General features: G+C 37.7%; 2 protein-coding genes across 9 annotated transcripts; one reads left to right on the forward strand and one right to left on the reverse strand.

Annotated features, from left to right (window-relative positions):
* Positions 1 to 6,900: 6,900 nt before the first annotated feature.
* On the forward strand, positions 6,901 to 7,996 carry LOC142168377 (putative F-box protein At4g38870). Its single transcript, XM_075229059.1, has 2 exons — positions 6,901 to 6,918; positions 7,011 to 7,996. The coding sequence occupies exons 1-2, from the start codon at positions 6,901 to 6,903 to the stop codon at positions 7,803 to 7,805; spliced, it is 813 nt and encodes a 270-aa protein (XP_075085160.1). The 3' UTR covers positions 7,806 to 7,996.
* A 430-nt stretch (positions 7,997 to 8,426) lies between these two features.
* LOC107761976 (pentatricopeptide repeat-containing protein At3g51320) lies at positions 8,427 to 12,665 on the reverse strand (the record flags this gene model as incomplete). Of its 8 annotated transcripts, none has more annotated exon segments than XM_075228587.1 (6): positions 8,427 to 8,959; positions 9,284 to 9,389; positions 9,530 to 9,688; positions 9,907 to 9,979; positions 10,429 to 10,495; positions 11,188 to 12,665. In XM_075228587.1, a coding segment is annotated over 1 exon segment (1,471 nt), but the record flags the coding sequence as incomplete, so codon positions are not given.

Genomic DNA, 12,665 nt, shown 5'->3' on the forward strand with positions numbered 1-12,665 from the left:
GCTATCATGGAGCTTTTAGGATTACTAACGAAGTAAAAGTTGAGCACTCCTGGCTGTACATAAACCAGCCAAGGACGGCTTAACGAATTTAGTGGCCTAAATTCGAATTTTAATAAGAATCTAAATTTTATACACCTATACTTATATGCAAAAACTTTGATATTGTCTTTTTTCCTTCTGTACTTATTTATATAATAATATTCATACAAGATATATGACTTTTAGCTTCATTTAGTACTATTATTATCATTTATATTATCAAAGCTTAACTCAAGTTAATAAGATGTTAGTCATATGTTTGCAATACTTACCTTGGATCTTGATGTAAAAAACTAAAAAACTTTAATTGCTAATAGTGAGTAGTTTAATTCGAAGTTCTAGAATATTTCTTATGTTAAAAAGTAAATAGTCTTTGTTTTTTTAAAACCTTTTTTACATGGATTTTATACTTTTTTCTACAAAGTTTAAAATTGTTTAAGTCAAAATATTATTACCTATTTTACTATTAACAATTTTTTGGGCCTAAAGCAAAGGCTTTACTAACCTTACCCTTAAGCCACCTATGAAACCAGCAACTTACAAATTGACACTAGAACAAAAAGGAAAAAAGGCAATTCAAATAACTGGTAACTGAGGTTTTAGTCCAGTAACAACTTAATCGTATAGTCTAGTTAAAGACTTATATGTCTGTATAAGAGATATTTTTTTTGATAGGTGGATACGTATGAGTATTTATAAGACTTATACAGACTTATATGTCTGTATAAGAGATATTTATAAGAGGTTGTGAGTTCGAGTCTCCCCAAGAGCAAGGTGGGAAGTTCTTGGAGGGAAGGATGCCGGGGTCTATTTGGAAACAGCCTCTCTACCCCAGGGTAGGGGTAAGGTCTGCATACACACTACCCTCCTCAAACCCTACTAAGTGGGATTATACTGAATTGTTGTTGTTGTTGTTGTAGGTGGATACGTATGAATAGAGTGGAAAGGATACAAATTATTCGGCATGTGCACTTTATTGCCCTCATCTCCTTGGGAGAGGGCAGCAAGCTTTAATGAGAACAACTAAGTCAATGCTTTTATCACAAACAGGTAAGGTTATGCCAGAGTAAAACCTCTTTTTATTTCACATAAATACATAAAAGGCTTTTTGAATCAAATTCCTTATTGAATAATTTTATGACAAATTTCAGTAATAATCAGCCATGATCAACTGTGGCTAAATAGACTGATAACCAAGACTATCGCAATATTACTGTAACTGTGGCTAACTTTCTCTTAAGCACGATTACAGCTATGGCTAAGCAACCGTGGTTATATATTTTACAATTTTAATTGCCTATCATTACACACTATTAAAAATTTATTATGATTTCCATAAAGTTTTATTCAACTAATTAAATATTGTACTTGTTTTCCAAGAAAATATTTTCTAGAAAAATATTTTTGTTTATACCAAACACACCCTAAATCTACTATGCTTTTGAAATTATAGATTTAAAATATGACTAATATTTAGTGTCTTTTCAACAACAGAGAGTATTTTCTATTTCAGTTGTGAAGCTCAAATTTATGTGGGATTTAAAAAAAATTAAATTCTTTTAAAAAATAAAATCCTAAAAATGTTGGATTTTTTTTTTGGGGAGGGGAGCACAGAAAACTTTGGGGAGGGGTGAGAAAACTAAATATTTTCTAGCCTCTTACTAAATACTAAAAAATATTTTCGGAAAAAATATTCACTCATGTTTTTAGCAGTTGTTGTAGAGATTTAGGTCTCAGATTTTACCAACAACTTTAGCTTACGGATTTGACGGTCAAGAATGGCAACAGGTGTTTCTTCATATGAGAAGTTCTCGGTAACTTGAATATCCTCAATAGGGCTAATGCAAGAAGGATCACCTAAGATTTTGCGAAGCATGGAAATGTGAAATACCGGATGGATTGCGCTTAATTCCGGTGGCAAGTCAAGTTTGTAGGCTACTCGCCCAATTCTCTGAATAATCTGATATGGCCCGACATATCTAGGACTAAGTTTTCCCTTCTTGCCAAATCTCATTACACCCTTCATAGGCGACACTTTCTAGAATACCCAATCTCCCACATCAAATTCCAAGTCTCGACGTCGGTTTCTGAATATGATTTTTGTCGGCTTTGAGCTGTACGCAACCTTTCCTGGATCAACTTTACCTTTTCTACAGCTTGTTGTACCAATTCGGGTCCTCGCAACTTTGTCTCGCCAACATCAAACTAGCCAATAGGAGATCTGCATTTCCTCCCATATAGTGCCTCATAGGGTGCCATCTGAATACCAGTGTGATAACTGTTGTTGTAGGCAAACGCAATAAGCGGTAAATGATCTTCCCAACTTCCCTTGAAGTCTAAGACACAAGCTCGCAACATATCTTCGAGCGTCTGAATAGTGCGTTCGGCTTGTCCGTCGGTCTGCGGATGAAATGTTGTACTAAGGCTAACAAGAGTACCCAAACCTTCTTGAAAAAACCTCCAAAAATTAGCTGTAAATTGGGCACGTGTCAGATATGATAGAAAGAGGAACTCCATGTAGCCGAACTATTTCCTTGATATACAATCTGGCATAGTCTTCAGCTGAATAGGTGGTCCTAACTAGAAGAAAGTGAGTTGATTTCGTCAGCCTATCCACAATGACCCAAATAGAATCGAACTTCCGGCAAGAATTGGGCAATCCTGTAATGAAATCCATATTAATCGATTCCCATTTCCAAGATGGAATCTCAATATTTTGAAGAAGTCCTCCAGGTTTCTGGTGTTCAGCTTTAACCTCCTGGCAGTTGGGTCATTGAGCCATAAATGTGGCTATATCTCTCTTCATGTCGTTCCACCAGTATAGCTAACGAAGATCATGATACATTTTGGTTGAACCAGGATGAACTGAGTATTGAGACTGGTGCATCTCTGTCATAATTTGCTTATGAAGCTCCCCAACATTAGGTACACACCATCGGCCTTTATATTTTAGAATTCCATCATCAGATTGCTCGAACAACTGCTTCTTCTGAAAAGGGATGCTCTCTTTAATCTTGACTAACTTCGAATCCTCAAATTGACGCATTTCTACCTCAGCTACCAGAGATGACCTAGCAATATTTTGGACTACTACAACCTGGTCACTTGTATCATGTAGTCGCACCCTCAGGTTAGCCAATTGATATATCTCCTTAGTCATGTCTAATTTCCCAGCTTCTACATGCTTCAAGCTACCCATGGATTTGCGACTCAATGCATCAGCTACCACATTCGCTTTGCCCGGATGGTACAAAATATCCACATCATAGTCCTTCAGCATTTCAAGCCACCTCCTTTGTCTCAAGTTCAACTCTTTCTGCTTAAATATATATTGTAAGCTTTTGTGATCTGTATAGATGTCCACATGAACACCATAAAGATAATGACACTATATTTTCAAGGCAAATATAACAGCCGCTAACTCAATATCATGAGTCGGATAATTGTATTCGTGCTTCCGCAACTGCCTCGAAGCATATGCAATAACTTTTCCATGTTGCATTAGAACACATCCCAATCCAACCCTAGATGCATCACAATAAACCACATAACCTTCAAATCCCTCAGGAAGTGCTAGAACAGGTGTCGATGTTAAGCGTTTCTTCAACTCATGAAAGCTTCCTTCACATGCATCAGACCATTGGAACTTAACGGCTTTGTGTGTCAATTTTATCATGGGAGCAGCAATAGAAGAGAAGTTCTCCACAAATCTCTGATAGTAACCTGCTAAGCCCAAGAAACTACAAACCTCCGTGGGAGTTGTGGGTCTAGGCCAATTTTGTACTGCTTCAATTTTCTGACCATCTACCTTAATACCTTCATCGGAAATGATATGCCCAAGGAAAGCCACTGAATTCAACCAGAATTCACATTTGGAGAATTTAGCATATAATTTCTGATTTTTCAAAGTCTGCAACACCACACGCAAATGATCCTCATGTTCTGCTTCTGATCGAGAATATACCAAAATATCATCAATGAAAACAATTACAAATATATCTAGAAATGGCTTGAAAACCCGATTCATCAAATCCATGAAAGCTGTTGGTGCATTAGTAAGACCGAAAGACATCACAAGGAATTTGTAATGGCCATATCTAGTTCGGAAAGCCGTTTTTGGAATATCCCTCCTCATCTGGCTGAACTCGCCTCTAAAATGTGGACTTGGGGTCCGTGAACTCTGACCTGGACCAGAATAAGTGGTTTGATCCTGTCGTTGTCCCTGAAGATGTGGTGGCGCACTGGCTATCGGATAAGATGGACGCCTAGGAAACTGTGGCCTAAATCCACCTCGAATCTCTCCTCTGTTACCTGCGAACCGCGCCCTCTTCTGCTGGCCTCTATCATGCTCTCCATTGGCTCGTTGCTGCCTATTGCGATCCTCTAGACCCTGTGCATATGCTTGAATACGGCAATATCCATTCCTTGGTTTAGTAAAGCTGTAGTGCACTCATTTATCAAGTGTCCCCCAAACCACAAACAAACTGGTGTACCCGATCACTCATATCAGCAACAATCGTAGGAGCATACCTAGGGATGGTAATAGGGCGGTACGGGTGCGGGGCGGGTTTGAACATTCGCGGGGCGGTGCGGGTTTGAGAGTTTGCGGTGCGGGTGGGTTCAATTTTTAAATTAAAAAAAAAAAAACGCGGGGCGGGGCGGGATTTAATTTTTTGAACTAATAGTCACTTTACCTAATTACCCTCAGATCTTTTTTCTTTCTTATACCTATTATCAACGACGGCGTCCTATTTTTTTGTTTTCACTTTTCTTTTTTACTTCTTTTTCTTCTTTTTCTTCTTTTACATTATTTTAAATTTGCCTACTATTATTTAATCAGCTCATGAGAAAACATCACAAATTTTTAAACTTTGTTAAGATTTTTTAACCAAAGACTTTATGATTATTCTTTCACTGTATTGATTTCATTAATCGCTAAATCACATTCTTGAATATTATTGTGTCATATTTTCTAGACCACTAAAAAATGTTTATTTACACAATTAAATTACTATATCACATTTTCTAGACCACTAAAAGAATATTTAGTGGACTGTCATGTATATTGAACATTTTCCAGAAATGGATAGGAACATGAAATTTTTGTTCCTTTTTTTCTGCTTCATTATTTCAGTTTTTGCACTTCACTATGTTGATCCAGAGAACCAAGAAAATTGAGACCCTGTTCTTATTCTTCATTATGTTGTCTTTACTAAAATCATATTTAAGTTTACCTTTCTAAAACAGAAAAAAAAAATTATTAAAAAAATTGCAGGGCGGGGCGGGGGAACGCGGGTGGAGTGCGGGGTGGGTGAATGTGGGTTTAAATCTTATGCGGGACGGGGCGGATTTAAATTGCACGGGTTCAGACAGAACCCGCCCCGCACCGCCTGCCATTCCTATTGTCCAACATGAACTGAAAATAATCTTTTCAATCAAATGTTAGCAATAGGAGAAGCCCTAACATTCAAAGAAAGATGAAGAAGAAGAAGAGGAATAGGGTAAAATTAGCAAATAATAGCTCTGCACCAAAGATACAAAAGGCGAAGAAGAAATCCGTCGCAAATACAAAAAAAAAAAACTAATCTTTTCAATCAAATTATTATTAGCAATGGAGAAGATACGACCCAAAAGTTCAATCACATCTCCAAAAGTATCTCTTTCTGCTTCTGCGACTATTTCACCAGCTACCTCCTAACTTTATGCTTTATAACCAACCACAATTTTTAAATTAAATCTGGGAAGAACATTGTGGAGCCGTCAAATGATGACACATATCGAAGGGACGTTGATCTGGTGAGTTCGAGTTCTGAATTATGGGTGGTATTGCCTACTTACCATTGAGTTTTTAAATTGTTGTTTGCTGGGAAATAGACATTTTCCCAGGTTATGATTAACAACATTAAAGATAATATTTTAATTCCACAAGTGGGGTCTGGGGAGGGTAGTGTGTAATATAATTCTACGAGTGGGGTCTGGGGAGAATAGTGTGTACGCAGACCTTACCTCTTACCTAGGGTAGAGAGGTTGTTTCTAATAGACACTCGGCATCCTTCCTTCCAAGAACTCAACACCTTGCTCTTGGGGTGCCTCGAACTCACAAACTCTTGGTTGAAATAAACTTACCTACCAGCGATGCTGAACTACCCTTCCACTCTAAGACTTCTTCATTTGGAAATTGGAACCTGACTATCTTGGCATGACAATCTAACATGGCATAGCAGGAAGACAACCCGTCCATACCCATGATTACATCAAAATCTACCATTTTTAACTCTATGAGACCGCATGTGCAGTGCCACACGTACGGAAGGCGAGCTGCAGAAGTGGATTTGAGAGGAATAGTCCGTAACCGCATATGCGGTAGATGGGCCGCACCTGCGGAGTCGTAGATGCGAGTGTGGGCCACAGATGCGGAATCTGGTCCGTTAAGTGATTTCCATAGAAGCGGAGGGTAAACCGCAAATGCGGTACCACAGAAGCGGTTGGAGAGTCGCTAAAGGTGCACACCAGAACCATCTGCACCGGCAATATTTATTTTCACTAAAAAAACTCTAACTCCACCATACGAACTCTGAATTCGATGATTCTTGTTCCTATGAGTCACAAATAATGATACGAACATAGTCCTTCAATCGAAACTCAATTCCGAGCTCGTTTGCTCAGAGAAACCCACCTTGTCACACTAATAATGTCACGCTAGAAAACAATGAGAAATTTATGCCTTTTATTCTCACACCAATCTTGTGGAGTCCAGTTTGACAAGATAACTCGGTGAAGGCATAAAACTTTATGCCTTTTATTTTCACACCAATTTTATGCCATAACCGAGTTATCTTGTTAAACTGGACACCAACAAACATGAGTGAAATTCTTCAAGTACATCGCTCATCTATTTCTTACTCGGTGCCACTGCCAATTGCGGAGTAATTTCAACTTTCTCCACTTCAAATATTCAACTTTATTATTAGTTAGTAGATAGCAAAAATGAAACAAATTGTCTGATTGCTCTTTTTTGTCCAATACAGGCCACGGCAACTCACGTCCAAGAGGAAGTACTTATGGACATCCTCAGTAGGCTACCTGTGCAGTCTCTTCTTCGATTCAAATGCGTTTCGAAATTTTGGAATACATTGATCTTGGAGCCTTACTTTAAGATGAAGCATCTCAATCATGCCAAGAATGACCAAGATTCCCAAAAATTTCTTATTAACCATATGTGCCCTAAGGATAACATATTTTCCATGTATTGTGTTCCTTTATCATCAGTTCAACCGGTTGAGAAGGTACAAAAACTTGATTGCCCTTCAAACCTTAAACCATGGCGATGCACAATCCATTGTTATTGCGATGGCTTGGTTGTTATCGAGGTTCCTGATAATTTGGATAATGAGAGCTCCATACTTTTGCTGTGGAACCCCTCCACAAGAGAATCGTTAGTACTTCCCCCTCTAGAATTTCCACCAGAGGGAGATTCTCGTTTGGGATTGGGTTATGACTCAACCAGTGGTGAGTATAAGATCCTTCATATTCGGGATGGCTTAGGTGGTTGCAAATTACCTAGTGAAATTCTCACGCTGAAAGGTGGCTCCTGGAGAAGCATTGATGAACATCCTCGTGGCATTTGCACTGTGTTGTTAGGTATGCAGCCTTTGCCATTTGTACATGAGGCATTTCATTGGATCGCTATTTTGAAGAAGTTGAAGTGTTTCGTGGTGGTTTCGTTTAGTATTTCAAATGAAGTGTGTTCATCCAATGTTCCGTAGGCCCTAGCATAGTAATTGAAATTTGCAAAAAAGATAATTCGAATGTATTTTGTGGATTAAGTTACTATATCTCTAGTCTCATTGTTTTTTAATCATATGCCCTGTACCTCATAACTTTATTGGGATATCTTTATCAGTAAATGCCTCTTAATTGTATCGTTATCAGGAATGCTGGAAAATATTACTAGTAATGTCTACTTTAGCCACTCTCGTGTAGTCCCCTTCCCCTTATTTTATTTTTTAAAATTTTGATCGTTCTTTGTCACAATTTATCCCCAGCATAATTACTATTTGAAAATCATATTTGTTCTTATTTTACTATAGGTTCCACAATTTTCTGTTCTAACAAGCAAATTACCATGGCAAAATGAGATTAAAAAAACTGAACTTTTATATCGTTTCATGCATTTGAACAAGCAAATTTTATATATTTAAAGTTAAAGAAACTGAAATCAATGCAAATATTATATAGTTGTAAAATTACCATGGCTAAATGAGGGGGAAAAAAGTTTCTCAGAGAATCAACTAGAGCGATTTCATTGCTAAGAAAGAAGTGGTTAACCCCATTTTGAGTTGTCAAAACTCAAAATATACCCAGTAAGCACACCATCCAAAGACAGATTTTTACATGGAAATGTAAACTTTGCGATATTTATATGCACTGAATTAACTTTGCAGAATATTGCAGATAAACACAGAGCGATCCTCATGTATCAAGATACAACAATAATCAGTCATGGGTGTAACTCACTAATAGACTATAAATGAATGGCCCATTGCTGACTTATTAAAAGAAATTAATGACCCATCTTTTGCTCTTCTGTTGTCAAACTAAGCAAGGACAATCAGCGCAATAATATGTTATGCAGCTTAAAGAGGAGCTGCAAGTTTCATCAGCAGCAGCAACAAGAACGTGGTAGCAGCCGAAATGCCCAGATCCCTGCTATGGCGTTTTCTTGCCCACGCTAGCTCAGGATCTTGAAAGCTTTATAACCTCTCAATGTCAAAAAGAGAGCAAGGTGACTGCCACTATAAAAGCTTCAATCTACCAGTATGTATGATGACTATTTAGTATTATACCCTAACACGCCAATTCTGGTTTATTAGGACTCCATGCATTGAGAGGGTGCAGAGGTCATTCCCAGCCTCCATACCTGCATGTCGTAACAAAACACAACTGCATCATTTGTGAATCATAAATCTATAAAAAATTAACCAAGTACAATACAGCAACAGGGAAGTTCAATATTAATTGCACGTTCGCTAACTGTACAAACAAAAGTCAAGATTTGAGATCATAAAGCACATCTTTTAGTTGAATATTGTTTTTTATACGCAGTTTTATAGTTTAATATTGTTATAATAGGAAGATGGGGTTTTTCAGTGAAGTACCATGAGCTCTACATGTCTAGCGCGGTTTTAAATTGTTATAACAGAAAAACATCATCAATAGATGCAAACAGGGAGTTGGAGTTTACCAGTAAAGCATACCATGAGCACCACATATCTCTACTTTGAGTCATTCTCAGACAAGGGCACAGCACTAGACATTAAATGTGTAAAGAAATCATCAGTAAAGCCTCCCTGAGAAGAAACGAATAGTAAGCAGGATCCTGAGATCTCAAAGGTAAACAATCTACAGTTTATTACATCTCAAATAAGAACAAATATATTGAAAACATATGCATGAAGGTACTTATCCATCATAACTCTTAAGTCTTTACCATGATATTTAGCTTTTACAAAGCTCCTTCTGATGGAAGGACAGTTTCGAGGAGTTATGCCATAAATCCATCAACAGCTTCCGCCGAAGCTGCATGTCACTCATTCTATTCTAAAGTTCTTCATTGTTAGCGCCCAAAGTATCAAAGAAGTACAGACAGCTGTATGTACAAACAAAGAAGATAGCAGTAAGATATCTAATTATGCTCAAAGAATTTGAATTCTAAGATAGGGAATACCCATTTAGAGTTGGGACAAAATTTCCAAGATTGTGGTGAATTAACTTAGAGAAATAGTAAAGCATTAATCTTGTAGTGGTTACTTACTTAACAGGATTGGTGTGATTAAAAAAGGAGGCAAGACTAAAAGAGGGTCTAACCGGTTCTTCAATGTTGCATTCAACACAACATAAGCTAGCTCCTCAAATTCCTGATGCTAAAATGGTTAAAAGCCTGCTTATACCTAGCTCTGTTCGATTACCTCCAGTTTAAAAAATGAAAATAAAAAGAGAAAGGTAACTTTGATGATATCAGACTGTAATATGGAAGTCCTTGCCCCAAGTCTACTCAAACTCAAAATTGGAACTTTCAGCACAAATGCAACACTTGACAAAAGAGTAGGCGTTAGTAGTTAAATTAACCACAAAACACAGTATATTTGCTCTTCCTCTTACTTGAGGACAGCAACTCAAACTGGGTTCAGATGGACAAGTAATCACTTACAAAATATAAATATGATAAGGGTAACTAATTCAATCAATTTCTTCTTTTTTATTGAACATAGAGAAGAAAATTGCTCAAATCAATTGAGTAAAATATCACTCAAATTTTCAATCTTTTACCATTCAAAACTACAACAAAGTAATAGCACGAAATTTTACATCATGTAAGAGGCCACTTACATATGCGCCTGTTCGTAGAAACACTGGCGACTTGGAAAATGTACCACAAAAAAAAAGGTTTCAATACCTGCACAATAAAGAAACACCATTAACCAGTAATATCTACATATTTCACCTAAATAGATGATAATGTCTTAAGTGATGAATAAAAATTAGTTTACCAAACAACGGAAACAAAAGAAGGAAGTAACCCAAGTAAGTAAGTTTAACAGTGAAAGGAATGCCCACACGCAATCTTCAGTATCACTTTTAGGTTCCCAGCTGATATACAACAACAACCACACAGTATAATCCCACAAGTGGGGTCTGAGGAGGGTAGGATGAACGCAGCCTTACCCCTACCTTGGAAGGGCAGGGAGACTGTTTCCGAGGTTCCCAGCTGATATATTCTCAGAAAGTAGGACACAAACTTTATGAACATGTATCATATGATTGAACATATAGGGTGAGGTCATGCATCTAACTAGGATTTTCCTTTAAAGCAAAGACTATTCCATAGGTAAAATAACCAGCTACTGGCGGCAAGAACTGTGACTCTGATAAGATCAGGTGACCATCAAAGCACAGCATCATGCGATTCTTAAAATAGCTTCATTACTGCATTAACAATAGTAATAAGGACCGATAATAATAGGGCAAAAGTGATAACAGTGGGGAAGCTGATTATACAGCATCGTCCTACTCAGGCACATCATGCTGAAAAGCTATCAGACTGTTAGCATACAAAAGATGTCTCAAGTTAGATTAACAAAAAGATACCTGCAGTTTATGTCTCTGTCATGTTGTCAACAATTTCCTTCAAGTCTTTTAAACTGCAACCCGGTGTTCTTTCTATTCCTCTCTTCTTCATCCTCTTCTTTGTCTGAGCTACTTCATCCCAACGACCAGCTGCAGCATATATGTTGACAAGCAACAAATAATGCCAAAAATTCTTGGGATCTTCCTCAATCAACTTATTTGCAATTTGTTCTCCTAAACTTACATCCCTTCCAAAGCGGGCTGAGCCAAGTAATTCAGACCACAATGCGGATTCCAGTGGTAAATTGCTCTCCGCCGGTATGTCCTTCAGTATTTTTATTGCCTCTGGCATTAGGCCAACATCTGCCAGAAGATTAGCCATGCACCAATAATGTGCAAAATTGGGCTTTATACCAAACAAATCACTCATGTCGCCAAAGTGTGTTCTTGCTTCTGCTAACAGTCCTTCACGGGCACAAGCGCATAAGACACCCACAAATGTGATTTCATCTGGAAGCACAAGATCCCCATCACCTTGCTTCATGTTCTTAACATGATCTTTTTCTGTACCTTGTAATCTACTACTCAGCAAGTCTGCATACAGACTAAGCCCATCTTTCGGGTTCCCATGAATGCAATACCCCAAAATCATTGCATTCCAGCAGACTATGTTCTTGACCGACATCTGATCAAAAATTAAACGAGCAATTTCTGCTCTTCCGCATCTACTATACATATGGATTAAAGTCGTACTAGTAATCAAATTCAAATCTTTAGATACCTTAATAAGACACCCGTGAACAGATTTTCCTTCTCTCATCCGAGCTGACCGAGCACAAGCAGTAAGCACAATAACTACAGTCGCATCATTCCCGTTCAATCCCCTCAGTGCCATTTCTCGGAACAACTTTAGGCACTTCCCAGGGTTATTCAAATTCAAATACCCGTTCATCATGACATTCCACCCAACTAAATTCCTCACCGGCATTGCATCAAACAACTGCCTAGCAACCACTAATTCACCCACTTTCACATATCCATTCACAATGCTGTTCCAAGACACAGCATCCCTCTGCGGCATTTCATCAAACACCTGTCTAGCAAGACCAATAAATCCACAACAACTATAAAAATGCACCAAAGAATTCTGAACATGCAAAACTCCATCAACACCATTTTTCATTAATTGTCCATGACACTTCTGACCCAAATCCAAATTACCCGCCTTAGCACAAGAACTCATGAGGGGCGGGAACGTAAAACTATTAGGCAAGAACCCATTTTTAAGCCTTTGGAAATAGAACACAACAGCATTATGTGGCACAGAACTACAAACATAAGCTTTTATAACAGTATTAACAGAAAAAGTATCAGGAAAATCAATGCATTTAAATACCAAAGCAGTATATTCAACATTACAATGTTGAGTACAGAGATTCAAAAATCTGCAAGAAAATGAAGGGTTCTGTACTTGTAAAAGACCAGTGATTATCAAATGA

The sequence above is a fragment of the Nicotiana tabacum genome, chromosome 13 (assembly GCF_000715075.1).
Source record: "Nicotiana tabacum cultivar K326 chromosome 13, ASM71507v2, whole genome shotgun sequence".
Taxonomy (NCBI): domain Eukaryota; kingdom Viridiplantae; phylum Streptophyta; class Magnoliopsida; order Solanales; family Solanaceae; genus Nicotiana; species Nicotiana tabacum.